We start from the raw sequence: 18,690 nt of genomic DNA on the forward strand, positions 1-18,690 counted from the left end.
ATTGCCTTGTAAGTATTATTATTTGACAAAGCACAAGGGAAGGAGTACATGAATCTATTAAAGATAACAAAGCTCCATTGTGACATAAAACTCATGAAAGTAGACAAATAAATCTTCCATAATGTGGAATAGCTGGTCCCTAGCTCTTCAAGGGATGAAGAAGCAGTTGATCTTGAAATGAACACTAATCTGAATCCTGCTGTTCTTGGGGTGACTTCTTGTTGCAGCAATTTCTCCTTACATTTTAGCCACGCTATGATGTATTAATTACCATCTGTGTGCTCTGTTTAATGGGAGCATTAAGAGACAATACCTGTTTTGTTCCCTCCCAGAGTAGCAATTATTCCTACAAATAAGGAAGATGAGTGAGTGAGATGTGTGCCTGTGCCAGAAAGCACAGAAAACAGTTCCTGATCTGCTGCATGCTCTTATGGCTCACCAACATAGACTGCTAACAGGCAGGTAGTTGGCTCTCTCTGATGGGAAGGAAAAAAAAAAGATGTTTCCTGAGCACTTATCTTCCTGCTGTGATTTTCAGCCTGGTTCCCTTCAGAGGTGTAGTTTACACAGGCCTGCATTGTTCGATGTCCTCATCATGCCCAAACCATTGGGCAATTTTGCCTGGGCACACCAGAGCTGGGGATGGCTCAGCTTCATCACCAGCGGCTCCATCCCATCCTGGCCATTCTGGATTTGGGTTCTGCTGTGCCTGTGATCCTAACAGACATCAGCAAGTCCTTCCCTCTGGCTTGGCTTCCTCCCAGGATAGTGGGATGTCCATCCCCAGAGAAAGTCTGTGTGTGAGCCAAAGGGGCAGAGAAGGAATCAGTGGTGTGCCACAAAAGGAAGTGTCCCAGGCTAAACTAAGCTGCCAGATGGGTTTAGGGTGTAGAGATGACCAAGCTGAAGACAGGGAGCTCCTAGTGGTGCCTACAACAGAGGCAACAAATTGGGAAAAGAGTCAAAGTCTGTCTTAGTAAAAAATATCCTGAACCCCCATCTTGGGCTATGTGGAAATCCACCTGAAGTGTTATGAAAGCCTGCTCTGACCCACTTTGTTTGCTGATCACGAGTGAGCAGCCTCGGGAAAAATAAAGCAACTCTTGCTTTGAATTGCTTTCTTCTTTGTCCATTACAATTTCATTTTCCTAAGATTAAGGAGAAAAAAAATGAAGACCCAAACAGCCTCATGTTTCTGAACATTTTGCAGCAGCAGAAAGAAACAAAATGAAACAACCCCTTAAATTATTGCATTTTCAAAAAGAATCATCATCTCATTGTGCAGATGGTGTGCACCAGGCCCTCATTAGCATCTTGCTCTATTTTTAGTGCCTCTTCTTGCTGCACATGAAATCTGGCTGTATTAAAGGAGTTACCATAATGCCTTTCCCAAGCATCATTTTGGTTCACAAAAGGCACTCTGCCCCTTCCTGCCTAGGGTTTTAAGGCACAATTCACTTCTCTGCAAATCAGTGTCTGCTCTACAACCACCAGTGTGTTTGTTCATGGGTAAATGGAGGAAAATCAACTCTCACATCTGCTTCCTCCATTATCAGCAATTTTTTTATGTGTCTGTTGTGAAAAAAGTTGTTAATCTTGAAAGTGGTGGAGCTCTCCTGTTTGAACCTTGGTGAAAAGAAGGCTAGGATTGCTCTGGCAGGCCAGAGAAATGAGGACAGTGAAAATCAATTCTCTGCTGCTGAACTGGATCCCAGTGCTAACCCACAGCCTAGGGTGCTCCTTTGGCAATGTTTTCTTATTGCCAGCTGGTAAATAAATGACCTTCCTCAGAAATTTTAACATCTGGGAGGAGTGCAAGCACAAAGTACCCTTTGCTCTTAGCCTGTTTTGTTTGGGGTAGGTTTCAGACTGGTTTTCCTGGAGATTTGAGCCCCAGAAGAGTGGAGGTTAATGTGAACAATATAAGGATTTTATTCCTTGCCTCCCGAAGTCAATGTCTAAATACCTGAAATGTATCACATCCTCAAAGTGCCCTATGTCCACCCTGCACAAGAGAAACTATACGTCACCTGAGCAAATGCAGATACTTATCTTCCACTTGTCTAAAATCAAAGGGGTTAACACCCATGCTCCATTTCCAATGGGAGAAGCTGGTTCTTGTGGTCCCTTGAAGTCCACTTCCATTTGCAGATACAGCAGGAAATTTCAGGTGCCTCACTCTGGACCAGTTCTCTTCCACTCTTTTTCTGAATTATTTAACATGAGCTCGATGTCCCTTGCAGCTGAGTTCCAGAGGAATGAATGGTAATGAGGCAGTAATTTGTATGAGAGACAACAGGTCAGCTGAAGGTATCCTGCTCTGAGGTGGAGGTTGCTTCAATAAACCATGAATATTCATCTTGCATGTCTGGTCAGTTTTGATCACTCAGCTGAATTTTCAAGGCAATTCCTATCAAGCTTTATGAGAGCCTGAAACAGGTTTTGGCAATAAGAAGGCAAAGAAAAAAATGATGTTAACAGGAATTGACAGGCAATAGGGTTAGACATCCTGCCCAAATCTGATCTTGCAAATAACCAACCTGAAATTAAGTAATTAATCTGTGGAGGTCTTTGATAACTTATGTGGTAATATTAAAGTATATTCCCTGTTAATTATCCAGAAGAAAAAGCCCAAACAGACAAAAATCCATGCCCAAAGCCTGCAAGAAATGAGGAGCGGGTTCATGTTGTTTCCATTTAATGAAATGACAGAAAGATTAGAAAATGCCAAGAGTCCCTTTCTTTGCTTCCTCACAGGACCAGCTTTGGGCTAGACACAGGTCTAAAACTCTGATTCCTATGCGGATTCTCAAGCTCCTGCCACAAATTGCAGGTGGTCCTAAATCCAGCTCATGAGGGACAGCCCAAGCAGGAGTACAGGTACCTCTGTTTTGCCTTTGGTGATGGTGACACTTTTATCTTCAAACCAATTGTGACTGAGAAGATTAAATATAGCAAACAAATTGTAAGATAAGCTTTAGCAGGCAGTGCATTTTGGCAATTTTTCTTTTCTTCCTAGTATTTCATTTCAATTGTCTCATGATGCACCACCCTCCTCATAAAAATAGCCCTCCAATGCAAGCAGGCGATACAAGCTGAGAATTTCAAATAGGATTTGCATGGCACACATTGTGAAATGTTTTACAGATACCCATAGAAAGGTTTATTGCTGCTCTTTCATGTTATACATCATCATAAGGATTTCTAGAAGATTGTATTGGTTCAGAGTAAGAAATTCTCTCTGAGGTACCATTCATTGCATGTTCAATTGGAGCAATGTTCATCAAATGTTCAATACATTTAATGAAATGTAACATGTTGAGACAAATATTTGGGGAGACAGTGTTGTATGAATGACAGCAAATACAAATATGTGTCAAAATATGTGTGGAGAAAAACACTGCTTAGGATTTGTGCAGTAAATAAACTATCCCTATGTTATTTTCTTTACTTAAATTCCAATCTGGCATATTTTACCTGAGTTCAGGCAGGTTATTTGTGCTTGTCTTCAAGTCTGTGCTTGACCAATGGCATCCTGGCCTGAATCAGCAATAGTGTGGCCAGCAGGATCAGGGCAGGGATTACTCCCCTGCTCTTAAGGGCACTGGTGAGGCCACATCTCAAATCCTGTGTTTAGTTCTGAGCCCCTTACTGTGAGGACTCTCAGGTGCTGGAGCATGTCCAGAGAAGGGCAACGGAGCTGGGGAATGGTTGGGAGCACAAGTCTGATGGGGAGCAGCTGAGGGAGATGGGGGAGTTTAGCCTGCAGAAAAGGAGGCTCAGGGGTGACCTTATCACCCCTACAACTGCCTGAAAGGAGGGTGGAGCCAGGTGGGGTCGGTCTCTTCTCCCAGGCAACCAGCAATAGGATGAGAGTACAAAGCCTCAAGCTGCACCAGGGGAAGTTCAGGTCGGACATCAGGAAGAATGTCTTCATGGAAAGAGTAGGAAAGCATTGGAATAGGCTGTCCATTGGAAGTGATTGAGTTCCCATCCCTGGAAGTATTTAAAAGATTTGAGATGTGGCACTGAGGTTTAGAGGTGGCCTTGACAATGTTGCGTTAATGGTAGGACTCAATGATCTTAGAGGTCTTTTCCAACCTAAACAATTCTATGGATCTATAAGGATCAGCCTTGCACTATCTATCCAAAAAAAGAACAGTTTCAATTTCTCAAAGGATTCATTTTCTTGACATAGTAGCACAGTGGTACTGCTTGAATTTTAAAAGAGGAAATGGGCTTTTGCAATTCTGTCGTTGGTGCTCACAGATGGACACACCTCAGAGTCTCAGAGGATAATCTAAGTGTTTGGACTAAGAGACCTGTACTGTCATTAATAATGCAGTAATTCATCTTCTGGGAAACCCTCTCCTCCATAGTCCTCTGCTGAGCTCCAGGGGTGCTCACCTTGCCAGCCCAGCTCCGAGCACTCCTTAGAGCACTCCTTGATGCCTCTATCAGCTCACTGGAGCTGGGAGGATGCCTCTCAGTCTCTGGCTGGTTTTCTGACTGCTGCGCGATTTGTGATGCCTTGAGCTAGTTTGCCTTAGGGTTCAATGTGTCTGTCCTTAGAAATGACACTGTGTTATGACATGTGACATCCAAGACAAGGCTGAGGAGAAGCCCAGGATTGCCTGCCCCTCTGGGGATATGAATACTTGTGCAATTATGTTGACATAATACAAAGGTGGCTCGGGTTAACTTTTTCAGCTGGAAAAGGTTCATTTAAAAGGAATTAAAGAGAGGGCCTTTAAGCATTGGAAGGGGATGAGATTGTTACCTGTGGAAGAACAAGGATAGTTTTGTGGGGTGTTCAGGCTGGGGGCAAGGCTGCTTTCCAGGGAAGAACCTTGGGCGTGGGATAATGAGAGGATAGCTTTTCTTGTGAATGGTGACCCCATAGCCCATGACACTGAGATGGAGCTGCAGCCTGAAGGCTGTGGTCCAAGGGACTGAGGATCAGTCATGCACTTCCATGAACACAATTAAAATCTCTCCTAGATGAAGTGATTTGAATGTGGTTATCACCACTGGATGAGAAGAGAGCAGCAAGCCATAGGGATTTTAGTGATAATGAAGATGCTTCCCAGTACCACCACTATTATTTCTTCCTTTTCCCAGAGAGCTTGACGCCAAAGATTTTTGAAGCTCTCCCAATCACAGCCTCACATGGGACCTAGCCAAAAGCAGTCTCTAACTACACAGCCCTTTTCTGACACACCCCCACTTGAGCACAGGTAAGTCCCCAGCCCAGTTTGATTAATGCTTTTCTGATCAGAGACAACTCCCATCGAGTCTTTCAACATGCAATTATGCTTTGAAAAGTCACTCTGGGAAAACTGTGCCATGAGGCTCCATGTTTATTGACTCCCTTCCCTGAGCAATTTGCTCAGTTTACATGTAGTGAATAAAAGCTGTTCTTGGCTGCTGCCCAACCTGACTGGTCTAAAAGCCAAGCTGTGTCAGCCTTCTGCCAGGGCATTAACACCAAAACTAAAGGTTGCTCCAGAAAAGCCTCTTGACCTAGGAGTGTCTTTTTCCTGTCACCTTTGCATTTGGATACACTACCATAATCCCCATTTACCATAATCAGTATCAGCATTTCCCATTCTTGTTTTGAGCTGCTGATGAAGTCCACTAGTCCTTGCACCCGAATTAAATTTTGCTAATATTAGTCCCACTGTCAATTTTCACCTGCGTATTAGCTTCTAACTTAACTGTGATGGTTCAGACCCATCTCTAGAACTGGCTATTGTGTCTACTCAGGGCAAACAGGAGAGGAGAATGGGGTTTGTTTTGTTAGACAGCATATCAGCCTTGTAGATGGGTGTCATGTGCAGCGTTAGTTTAGCTCCAGGATGAGCAGCTGACCCACTGTGGCTGAGCAAGTGTCTTAACCTGGGACTGTTATGGCAGGATGGGTTCTGATGCTTGGGCTGTGGTCAGATCACAGACCCCACAGCAAATGCAGTGTGAAATAACAGCTTTACACCTCTGGAGCTGGGATGGATCATTCTGGTCTCATGGCCAGATGGTGGAGAGGGGGTTTCTGCAGCAAGTCTGCACTAGAGGAGTATCACTATGTCTGGAGAAGAGCTACACTGTGCCTATAGAGGAAAGTCATGTCACTGAGGAACTGAGAGCCCATCTCACCTGCCAGCCCTTGAGGCTGAATGGGAAGTACAACCACCATTGCATATGGAAAGTTCATAAGTCACAGCAGGGCTTTCACTTAGATGGCAAATTGAGTGAAGATGAGTGTGTTTTGCAGAAATAAATCCTCTGGTATGTGGAAATGTGATGTTATGGCTCACATACAAAGATTTCTCCATATTAGAGTCAGTGCTCTTCAGTGTTTCCCTCTGTGCACAGCCATGGGCCCTCCAGCATGAACACCCTTGTGGTGTTCATTGCAAGCCTCAGTGCCTGGAGATCTCCATGGCTGGTGATTCAGCTCTGGTTTATCCATGTTTCCAGCAGAGAGAAGAGCAATCAGGAGGCATGGAGAGGTGTGATCCAGCACAGACAGTATGATTATGTGCTTGCCCTCACACACTAAGCACATATCTCATGCAGAAATCCTTTTTCAACATGACTTTTCAGTGTGTACACAACCACCAACCAGTGCCAGTCCTGCATATAGGCTGTAAGGCCAATGAGTTTGCCCTCATCCGCAGCCTGGCTGTCAGCATCAGCCAGTGCAGACACACACTGCTGGAGGGCCCAGGTTTAATCTTCACTGGTTTTCAGCGTGGGAGTTTATCACACACAGTCACTGTGCAATTGCAACAACAATTTACAGTCTGCCAGGAATCCAGCCAGTCCTCCTCATACCTGGGGCTGTCCCTGTCTTCTGCCAATCCAGCAGAGCAGCTGTGTGGAGGCTTACCCAGAGGAAGCTGGATAAATCTCCTTGGCAGCTCTCACACTGGTCACACCATCCAGTGGATATTTATACTCTCCTTTTTTTTTTTTTTTTTTTTTTTGCAGTCCTGATTAAGTATTTCTTAGCAAAAACACTAGAAGTGACAGTGCAGTGGCTGTGGCATGCTGAAGTTCAACCCTCTCTGCCTACTGGAATTCCTTTTCCAAGGACATATGCCATAAGAAACTGCTGCCCAGAGGCAACAACAATATATTTCTGTTTCACTCAAGACTCTTGTAGCTGATTTTTTTTGTTCAGCATTTCTTTGAATAATCGGAGTTGTCCTGAGACTGTCACTCTTCTGGATATCTCCCTCCACATCTCAATTAGGCAAAAACACAGGCCTCTCCTGAAGCTCACTTTAGGTAATGATCCCTTTCAATATCAGCTGCTACTTTTAAAGATGTTATCAGCCCTAACCGTGTTATTATTTTATGTTAGTGTATTCTACAATTATTCATTTGTGTCACTGTAGTTCCCAGACATCTCTCTCTAGATCAGAACCATACTGTGGAAGTTGCAGCAGCACCCAGGCATGTTTTGTATTCTACTGTCACTGTCACAAGCCACGAGGAGTCTGTATCCTGAAATAGGAAATATCTGATGGTGATAAGAATGGGTCAAATATTTCTGATGTGCCAGATCCTGTTTTAATTCTCAAAGCTAAGGGGGCAACTGACATTGATTTTGGCTGCTGTTAAACTGAACCAGTTTAGAATGGTAGCATCCAGTTTTGTGGCCCAGCTATTTGCCGCAGTTTGTTAGGAAAGACCCAGATGGATCGCTGTGGGTGTACCCAGTGGTCCTGCTGTGAAAGGCACAGGCAGAGATGTAAGGCTTGCCTGCATCCCTTCCATGCACTCCTGCTGAGGAGCCTTGCAGAGCCTCTGTGGAGCCTTCCTGTCTCATGCCCTGATGCCATCTCAGCCTAAAAGTCAACCTCAGTAGATATTTAGCAGTCTCAGAGTCATGAAAGTCTTCAAGCCAGCTGCTTGGCAGCTGTTATCTTCAGTGGCTGAAGCAGAGATTGCAACATGAAGAAAATTTCTACATAGACTCTGCTTGCCAGTCTGGATTCACCTTGAACAGGTGGGAGATGTAGTCCTTTCCCCACAGTCTGCTCACCAGGCAGTCTGATCTGAAAACAAAATTCCTTTTTAACTTGTTTCATGCATTACACTGTTTGCTTTACTTCTTTAAGTGGTCTCACTTAGCAGAGAAACAAAGAATATCTGAGTTTTTCCTGAACTCAAGCCAATAAGACCTGTCTGGCAGCGAGATATCTCTTGCTATGCAGACATCCAGTCTCAGCAATAAGAAAAGTGCTTTTAAGATCACCTGGAAACTCTGCCCTAAATCTCACGTTTGCATTTGAATAAGTTTATTTCTTTGTCTAAAAGCTCTGATTTTTCAGTCTGTGCTGCATGGATGTTGAAGCACTTCATCACTGTTGCTATGAAAGTTCAAAGCCATTTATCTTCAATAAGGTTACTTGATGCAATTTCTAACAGGAAGAACCTCTCTGTCCTGGAGCTTTCTACAAGATTAAGTGATGTATTCAGATAGGCAATGTCTCAGGAGGATTTTCCCTACCTGGAAGATATAAAGCTCATTCTGGTTGAAGGACAGCACGCTTTGCAGTTGGTGTTTCCTATTTGCCTTCCACTAGAGTTTGTTAGTTTCTTTCTTGGAGCCTGGCATCCTTTTGTGAAAGTACTGTGAGAAGAGCCATCTTTGCAATGAAGGTTAGTCCTCATTATTCCCTTGAAGATTATCACTGCTTCCTAATCTTTGACATGTATTTTCTGAAGTGGCAGAGCCCAAAGGGAGATAAGAAAGCTATGCACTAGTCTACTGCCTGTGTGGAGAGAGAAAGAATGACTGCTTGTAGTCCTAGACAGGGGTATGAGGTAGATGCTTAATGTGATGTTCTGCCAAAGATTTTTGTGTCGTTTTCAGCAAGTACTTTACTGCCCTGGGGGGAGCTGTGAAGGTGAAAGACAGCAGAACTGTCAGGAGTCAGGGCCTGGAGGAATCACTAGCAGCTGCAGGTAGCTGGGTGCCCACTAAACCCAAAGGAACCAGGTAGGACTGGGGCTGGGTGTTTGCACTCACGATGCAGCATCCTTGTGCAGGACCATCCACATGCAGACTCAGCTGATCTGATCACCTGCACTGCTCCAGAGACAAGGTTCCCAGGAGAGTGGAGACCCTGTAGCCAGGTAGAAGGTGCTGATGAGAAGAGAAACATCTCTACACAGAGCCTTAACTCCTGCTGTGTTCTGCACCCAGGAGGTCCGATGGCTTTCCTAGCAGTCCCATTGTGACTGCACTCTGAGAGGTTCCTGTTGAGTAGTTTCTGTTTGGAGGATGAGCTCTGCCCTCTGTGCACACCTCTGGAGCCTGCAGGTGCTGCCCTGTGCTACCCTGCTGTGAAATGCAGGCTCATTTCTGCAGAAAGTGAATCATATTTGTGTGTGAAGAGTTCTGGTGATGACACATGGCAATCTTTGTTTTCCGCCCTTCACTCTGATGGTGTGAGCAGGCAGAGTTTATTGAACTCAAAAAAAAAAAAATAATGCTTATGGCAGAACAGTTCAAAATCTGCAGCTCTTCCATGTGAGAAGCTGTTTCTGATTCAATTGCAGAAGAAGCACATCTGAGTCTCTTCTGACAGACTCTTCTCCAATTAAAGTGTTTGTCAGGTGTGTGTTGGGCTAGAAAAACAGATAAATTACCTGTACTACAGTACTGTCAATTGGATTTAACTCCTCTGATGCACAAAAGAGAGAGCCGTGCAGTAGCATCCAGCAATTTATTGTAAGTGACTAATTTTGCTATAACCCTAACTTGTCCAGAATTTACCACCTCTTGTTCCTTCAGTAGTTTACTGGTCTGTATTCATAAGGATGGTATGAAACAGAGGTGTGATATCAAGTCCAGTGGGAAGAGGACTACTGCCCTACTTCTCAACAAGCCCTACAGCCAGCACTGGCACAGCAAGATCCTTTGTCATCTTCAAGATGATGAGACTCAGGATGCTTCAGCTGATTTATAAGGAGTCATGGATATATGATGTGAGCTTAATTCATAATGGGATTGAGCTGAAAGCACTAATGCTGTTTTACTGCAGATCTGACATTTGCATTCACATGGTGTCTGATGGATAGTGCAGATGAACCAAAGTAGGTTTTCTAGTGGGTCTGGTAGCAATCCATCTGTCTCAGCCTGATGAAATTATTGTTGCAATTCACTAAACTAAACACAAGAAAATCCATCTGTGAACAGAGATATATAAAAGTCCTAAAAATAAAACCACAAACCCAAAGCAAATATTTTGTCTATGTAGAAAACCAAAAGACAACTGAAACCCCACCAAAACAAAGAGGGAACAACTCTCCCAGGTAGTTGGGAAAACAGAATTTTGCAGCAGCCGCATAGCAATTTTGAAAGACCTCATTTTCTCCTGCACCACATGAAGGGTACTTCCTTACTTCAAAGAGATATAAGGCTGTGTTTTCACAGGAAGGCAGGAACTCAGATTTAATACATTGTAAAGATGTAAAATATTCGAGTTCGAAATTAGTTTTAGAAGCCCTGATTTCAGATCAAATTTAGGAAGCCAAGCTGCAGCTGCCTTTTAACCATAAGCAGAGCTGTAAAAAGTGTTATACCATGAGCACTGAAAGAATGCTTGCAAATTGAATTTCATTGTTGATTCCACTTGCCAGTATTTTAGGATTTATGTCCTACCATGTGGAATATTTGCTTCACCTTTGCTTTATGGCAGTATAAGGTTGCTCATAGGCTTTGAATTATGACAGAATTAGAATATCTTCTATGGTAGAAAGTCCTTAAATATACCTTAAAACATTTGCACTTCATGTTGAGACACTTATGAAAGCTGGATTTAGGCAACCATATCTCATTTCTCCCCAAAATACATCTTCCTTTTCTTTACTGGGAGTCACACTGGACAGATTTTCATCAGTACTCCAGTGCATCTGAATTTCTGAAATCCCTGCCAGAGCTGGGTCTTGGCAGATGTGGAGAAAACTGATAAAGGAGGTTACTTGGTTGGCTTCAGAAAGCAGTGAGAACAATTTTAACAATGGCATCCAGAAGGTACAAATGTGAGAAAGCAAGAAGTGCCATGGGCTCTGCAAGTCACAGGGTGAAACCACAGCTGAGGGCTTGAAAATGGGCTGAGAAAGGCAGCTATCAGATGAGGGGAGAAGACTGAAAACAAAATGGAAAAGCTGAACTGTTGGTGTGGTCACTAGAAAGCTCTGGGAGAAGAACACATGGCAGGTGTGGAAGGTTATGTTGGGAAGGTCACATTTTCGCTATCCCTCCTTCAAAACTAAGGTGCTGGCAAGAGATGGAGATACCCTTTCCAGAGAGCTGATACTGTCACACTCATCCTGCCAGAAATACACTGGTCCTTTGGCAAGGACCATCCCCCAAAATACCTACATTTCAGTTGATATTTCAAGAAAAAAATGTGCCAACTAACAAGAAGTAAATAGACTAAAAAAAAAGAATGACTAAATAATATTTCTCACCCTAGAACTTGTGGCCATGCAACACAAGCATCATTACATTTGGTCTCTACCCCATTGTACAAAGAGCTCAGGGAGTTTAAACTAGAGGAACTGGTTTTATTGAGGTTTTATTGCTTTTGCTTTGTTTTTATTCAGCAGCAGAACAATTGTTAGAGGAGCTGGAGAAGCCAGTTTCAGTCCACAAAAACACCAATGATTTATTTATTGCTATCATTTAAGGAAAGGGCAGCATTTGCTGGTCCTGAATATTTAACACTGCAGGGAAAAAGCCAGCCGCTCTGAAGCCTGCCTGTTCCAGTGAGGCTCTGCAAATCACTGTGCCACCCTTGGCCCCCAAAATTCAGAGATGGGAGAGCTGGGAAGCTATGCTCCCGTGCCTTCTTACAGGGACTGAGATTTTCTCTGACCTCAGCTTGTGTGGTCATGAGCAGCCTCTTGAGGAGGCTCTCACCCTTCTCTGACCTGCTGTGAAAATCCAGGTAAGGAGGTGAGGTGCATCTATGCCTCAGAAGTCATTTACCTGCATGGCATTCATCTCAGGAAAATTACAATTCATTTTACTTCATGCATCATTTATAGTAATCCTCAGGAGAGCAATGGGTGGGAGAGATCAGCATCAGTGTTTTTGCCTACCCAGAGCTAGAGTGAGATGCATTTTGAAGCACTGAAGGACTGCTCTTAGACTGTTTCCCCCCTTTCCTTGGTTTTCCAAGGGGCTCAAACTATGAGCCTCAATCTCTCTAGCTACTAACTGACCCAACCCACCAGATGTTTCTTGAAAAAGCATTCAGGAGCAGCCAGACCACAGCCACACACAGGCAGAAGGGAAAACAGGAAAAGACACTTTCCCATGCTTCTCACGTGTCACACTATCTGCTGAGCCCCCTCCTTCAACACGTCACCTGCTGCAGTGGGATTTCACTGCTGCTGTTGGCTGTGGAGGAAACAGGCCTGATTGCAGATGGGAATGAGTGACAGGAGATGGCCAGCACCTGCCTCCAACTCTCCCCCAAGGAACCATCCAAGGGAGAAGCTCTTAGAGAAGCCTGTATCTTTTTGTGACCATCACTGTTTGTGGAACACCCTCAGGAGAAGAAAATGACAGTCACCCCTCACCGCCACCCCACAAAATGTATGCAAGGCAAAAAAAGTTGAGGTTTTTTTTCCAAAGGAGTGCCTGTCCAATCTCAAAGTCAATTTGCAAATAGCTGTCATATCTATATTGCTGTACATCAACATTTAGCAGCACAAAACTGAGGGTCTAACTGGCAAAGAATTCAGTAGCAAGATCAGTACTCAGCTTAAGACCCTTCTTATGCTTTATTTTCTGAAAATCTCTTTTTGAATGCTTAAGGAAACAGCAGCTAAAAAATGAATGGCCCAATGGCTGGGTATGGTTATATCCATCCTATGGCCAGACCATCTAGCAACCTCTCCCTGCTGTTTATGATACAAGAGTGAGATTTGACCATGCTCACAGTGACCAACCACTAGCTGCTGTTCCCAGTTTAATGCAGGATGAAGCTTCCAAGCCCTCTGCTCAGCAGAGGGGGTGGCTTTTTCTTCTAAGCTTTCACTGTGTGTGTGAGAAAGTTGTTTCCTCAGAAGCTGAAGGGAGCTCTGAAACTGCCAGCTCCCTGAGGGCTTGGCTGTGCCCAAAATACAGGAGTTAAATCACTATAGCTGATATGGAAACCTGAGTGCTCTTGTCCCCTTGTGGAATACTTGACCTTTCATCAGGCACAGGGGCCTCTGGTCCCTTAGGCAGGCAATGAAGGAAACATATTTGCATAGCATGGTCAGACCAAAGGTTTCTGCCAGTAACCCTGAGTGCACTTTTCATTAACAAGTGTTGTTTCCAGTGCTGCTGGAGGGTGACAATAAATTGATTAGCCTCTTTAAAATTTCTCATAAAATTGTATTAGCAAAATGGTAAATACATGACACAGGGACCGTAACCACGGGATGTTTACATAATGCCCACTGTGGACAAGTACTAAATACCATAAAAGACCCGAGACCCCCCCATAAAAAGTCTGTGAGTTCTGGCTCTCAGAAAGCAGCTAGAGCACCATTGTTGTTGCTGTGGTTCCTCCGCCTCCTCTTCCTCCGCCCCATCACATTTCAGCTTCGGAGCTGTGAACTTTGCTGGTGGTTATGGCAATTCCTATCGCTAGGCTTCCGTTGTCGGAAAAGAGTTGAGCCAGGGAAGTGTTCAGCACAAGACAATCCCCGTCCGAAATGACAGAGTCAACACACTCCAGGATTGACCTGGGCGTCGCCTCCCACTTGAGGCGCCTCTGGTTCCTGTTGAGCTCCAGCCGGTAGGTGAAGTTGTTGGCCTGGGTGGGCGTGCCAATCAGCATCATCGTGGCGAAGAACTGGGGGTGGCCCTCATACTTCTCCTGCTTCCTGAGGACCAGCAGAAACTGGTGGCCAAGGCAAGAGTGCATGATGATCCAGTCTGTGGGTGCGGGCAGGTGCATGTCCGTGGCCAGGAAGACAATCTCCGCGCCCTGAAGGATGTTGATGCGGTGGGTCTGCCTCAGGTGGGACACCACCAACTCCAGATGCCCTTCCCACGGGCAGGAGAAGAGTGGGCATGTGCAGGGGACCAGCTGGGGGTCGTGCACCACTTCATGGTGATGGCAGGGAGGAAGGATGCCTTGCTCCGTGGACGCCTGTGCAGCTGCACAGCGGGTCGGTGCATACTATGGGAAGAGAGAAATTAAATGTGAGAACGAGTGGACCAGAAAGCAGTGCAGATGTGCAAGGTGCAGATCCCACAGACATCAGTCACCCATACTCCACCTAAGGCAGCACCAGTGGGGGTGCAGAGAACTCAGCACACTGGGGATCAGAGGCAGTCCTGACCTGGATCTGCACAGCCCAAGGAGATGGCAGTTGCTTTGTTCTCCAGGGGAACAGACAAACTGTTTGAGCCATGATAAGTCACTTCAAATGAAAATGATGTATGTGTTTAAGGAGCAATTTTATTAGTTCAGGGGGAAAAATCTGATTAAAAAGAAAAAAACAACCCAACAAAGCAGGGACAGCATGGGGCATTTTATATAGTTAAGAGTTTTGCTGCTCAGAACAAGGGAATGAAATATGTATGGCATTATTATTCTTTAATGAAACATACGGGCAAATACAGGCATTTTCCCTGAAACAATAGGCTTTATTACACCCATAATTTGTGAAATAAATGTCAGGTTTTTTGTATATGATACTGTCACTATTTTTTTGGTCAATGTATTTGTGCCTAATTGATGCTCTTACTACCATAAATCTTAAATTGCTCTCAAAGGTGATTGGATGGCAGATTTAGGGCATTTTTATACTGAAGTAAATTTGGATTAAGGTAGGGCAGCTCACTAAAAAAGGCAGCAGCTCTTGCAGAAGAATTCCATGTGAGGACTAAAAAGAAAACTGTTCTGACTCTCTCAAGAGGATGTTGTTGAAGAGAAATAAGTCTTACTCAGCCAAAAGTGTATTCATATGTAATCCTATTCAGGAAGAGTAATGTCTCTCCACAGTAACTGTGTGCACAGACAAACCCTAAGGCACAGGCTTGCTGGTCAAGATTAATCTTACCCAATTTTAAGTATTTACTTCACCCATCCAAGACAGAAACCTGGTTACCTGGGACTGCCTCTGCAGCTTGTAGAGTGAGGGAGCTCTTAGAGTGCAGGATTCAGAGCTTAGCTGGAGTAGTTCAGCTTCTAAAGATGACACCAGCTGATGCCAGAGAGACTGAGATCCAGTCTCTCTAGCTGTGCCTAAATTTCAGCTGTTTAAACATTTTTTCCCTCTGAACTCCTATTTTAAAGATACATCTCTTACATCCATTAATAGCAGTACGTACATATATATACATACATTTTGCTTTAACATATATTCTAGGAAAATTAATGTAATTCCCTAAATAGTGTCCCACATCCCCTTATTTTAATATATGTACCCAAAATTGCATGAACTACATTATAGTTCTAACATTTAACAGTTGTTCTCCTCTATGCCCCATCCAACTCATAGCAGATTTGGGATTTTTGAGCAGAGATTTTTTTTATCCAGGGGCAAGCACAATCCCATATAATGGGTGGTAGATTTGTTGCAAAGGGTGTGTTGTCTTGTCTTTTTATGGATACCATGAAAGCTTTCATTACAGCCTTGCTGTAAGTGGTTTTCCCCACCAGAACTTGCACATTTCTTTACAGGATGTTTTGGAAGGCAATCTCTTGGATAAACTGTCCTAAATCTCAGACGACCAGGGCTTCCTTGCCAACCAGGATGACAATTCCATCCATTCTCATTGTGTCAGTAGCTGCCAAAGGTTATGATGGATAGAGCAGGGTTGTGATTGTTGTTGCTGTGAAATTCATGGCTCTTCCCAAGGCGCTGGATGTCAAAGGGATCTGTTTCTTCTTCCTCTGGCATTTGATATGAAGAATAATTGACAAATTAAGCCTTACTATTGGAACTGGCAGTTTTTTCTTTTGACAATTATTATTTCAGTAGTACTGTTCTACTTTTCCCTTCCTCATATTTTATTTGTTTTGCTGTATAAAATTCAAGAATATAAACTTTTCGAGAAGATAATGAATTGAGGACAGATAAATGACTATCATTGTCTGGGAAATAAAACAGGTCATTATAAACTAATCAAGGTTTGTGGCTTTAGCTGCCTGCTTATCGCAGTGGGATTACTGGTTCACACTTAATTCTACATTAATTTTTGCATCCCATTAGGATGAAAGTTATGGTTAATTTAAACTCTTTGGTGAAGGAGGCTACTGCAATGGCAGATCATAAAAGCCTTTTAAAAAAAATTCCTGAAATGCTAATTACCTCATAAAATGAATTCTAATCTCCCAATCTAATACAGTGGGTGTGAGCAATTACTTTCTCTCACCAAACTGTTAATGCAAAATTAGTGATTATACTAATTAAAACTAATGAACTCATACTCACATGCTGATAAACCTCTCAACCACTTGACAAGTTCCAGCCTTCTATCAGTTTTATTTAACTCCCTTTTTGGAAGATGAATCTTAAATTAACCTCTTGACTAACACTTAAAATTAGGTTTTGAAATTTGAAGCTTTATAGACTATGTATAATTCTTCTCCAAAGATTACCAGAGTGAGAGAAACCATTTCCACCGAGGATGAAATTGAATTTAGAAATGCGTTCTCCTAATTTGAGAAACATGGAGAACAATGGTAGCTCATCCATCTAAACTGCATCCAAGGTAAGAAAATACAAATGTCTTCAAAAATCTTTTTGTGACAAACATGTCTCTATGGCTCAGGAACTGGAAAACTAAATTACAATGAGCAACTTATACAATATATTTTTCTTCTTTCCTAAACTTGTGAATTTTTGTGTGTGCGCATAATTATGAATTCCTTTTCACAACTCACATTTCTGAAATATTTCTATGAACCATTTCAACAAAGGATTTCTGGTCTAACTGGTCATTTCAGGTTTATTTAAAATTCTCGAAACTCAGTACAAACCACGTGATCTATTTTTATTCTTTGGCTTGGTAAGAACCATTTTCAGAATCTGGTTTCTGAATTGCTTGTTACATTCCTGTTTCAAAATTTTAAATTTGTAGTATTTAGAAAGAAATGTTTAATAATTCCCTGTTACTTTTTAAAAAAAGTCTCAGAGAAAAGTATTGTTTTACATTTACTTTTGAGGTGTGAGTGTAACTATCGGGGTGTTTGTGCTCTTGATGGTCATTCATATGGCTGTGAATTGAAATGCAAAACAGGGAGAAAATGGTCACCTTGAGTGTATTCAAATGCTTGAATAAATATTTATGAACAGTTATTCCATGTTTAATCTGCTCCAGTATTTACTTTCTACCATTTATTGCCCAATTACCTAATAAAATCAGATTTATTATATTGTTGTGTCAGTCCAGTATTATTCTCAATTATCTTTTAGCCTGTTGGCCAATTTCAGTCAAATTGAACTGTGGGATGGAATTCTCAAATGCTTTAATTTTCAACCATTTCTGAAAGGAGTCAGGGTAGAGCAGCACGACCCTTTCAAGTCTCCAGGGAGGAACAGCTGGCCACGTGGGCAGTATTACATTGACAGACAGGAGAGAGCCTAAACAATGGCAGTTTGATCCCAAATGGATTATAGACACAGAGAACTCACATGAGACAGTGTCTTTATGAACAGGAGAAAAGGCTTCAGCCAGAGTGCTACTCATTAGATGCAACATAATCCCACCATGAGGCACCAAACCACAGGAAACCAGGCTCTGCTGCTCACAGAAAAATTTCTTTTTAATGATGCAGCTTATTACAGAGCAGTTCTTTTCAAGACCAAGTAACTTGGCAAAGACCAATTTATAAGCACATGGTGCTTTTCTTATGGAAAAATACCCCAGCCAAACCATGACTAGATTTGAACTACGACACAGGGTTTCTGCTAAAAATGCAACAAATTGCTTTAGATGTGACACATTTGTTCTGCCTTTGATATTTGAGGAGTAAGTCCCTAACTCTGAAGACTGTCAGGTCTTTTTACAGCCCATGAAGAGCCCTGGAGTGCAATTCACTTGATTCCAAGTGGTGCTGAAAGAACATCCCTCTGGACACCCTCTCTACATGCAGACAGGACCAAAGCCATCCCTCAGCACAGACCCACAGAGGTTTAACTGGTTTCTAGACAAGAAACAGAAGGACAACCCAATTTTATTCAGGAAATATGTGCACCACAATGAGCTTCTCCTGCAGCGCTGGAGACAACGCAGCCCATGGAGAGAGAGATGGATGCCTGTTCACATGAGGGTGTAAATCTGTGGCTCCCTACCATCATTACAGCTCCAATCACTTGATAGAAAATTCAGGGGAAGGATGAAGGGTAGATGCAAGAGTTAAAGACCTCCAAGAGGTAAAGAATACACAAACACATCTCTGAGTCTGCAGCTGGAAACCTGAGGCACCCACCCAGGGGAAAGGGCTTTGCTATTGCTCCTCATGCTCTGAGGGACCTTTGGTGGTCGAACTAGTGAAGGTTTTAGATTACCTATGGTGAAAATAGTGGAAACAGAGGCAGTAACCCACACTGCACCTCTGCTGGCTGAGTTCATGGCCCTGGTTGGTGCAGGCACTGGATACACCACTGTGCCTCAAGCCTTGCTTCTCTGCTGCACATTGGCACAGCTTCAGCAGG

The 18,690-nt window shown here is 43.2% G+C and overlaps 1 protein-coding gene across 2 annotated transcripts in view; it reads right to left on the minus strand.

Annotated features, from left to right (window-relative positions):
- Window positions 1-13,394: 13,394 nt before the first annotated feature.
- Window positions 13,395-18,690, minus strand: part of SIAH3 (siah E3 ubiquitin protein ligase family member 3) — a 41,514-nt gene continuing 36,218 nt past the window's right edge. Inside the window, exons 2-3 of one of the 2 annotated variants that reach the window (XM_031056856.1) lie at window positions 13,929-14,201; window positions 13,444-13,883 (exon numbers count right to left, since the gene is read on the minus strand). In XM_031056856.1, coding sequence (XP_030912716.1) covers window positions 13,608-13,883; window positions 13,929-14,201 — 549 coding nt within the window. In that variant the 3' untranslated portion in view covers window positions 13,444-13,607. Of the gene's footprint in view, window positions 14,202-18,690 lie in introns of both variants that reach the window. The other variant, XM_005420763.2, reaches the window with a different exon arrangement.

Source organism: Geospiza fortis, unplaced genomic scaffold (genome assembly GCF_000277835.1).
Source record: "Geospiza fortis unplaced genomic scaffold, GeoFor_1.0 scaffold194, whole genome shotgun sequence".
In the NCBI taxonomy this organism is placed as follows: Eukaryota; Metazoa; Chordata; class Aves; order Passeriformes; family Thraupidae; genus Geospiza; species Geospiza fortis.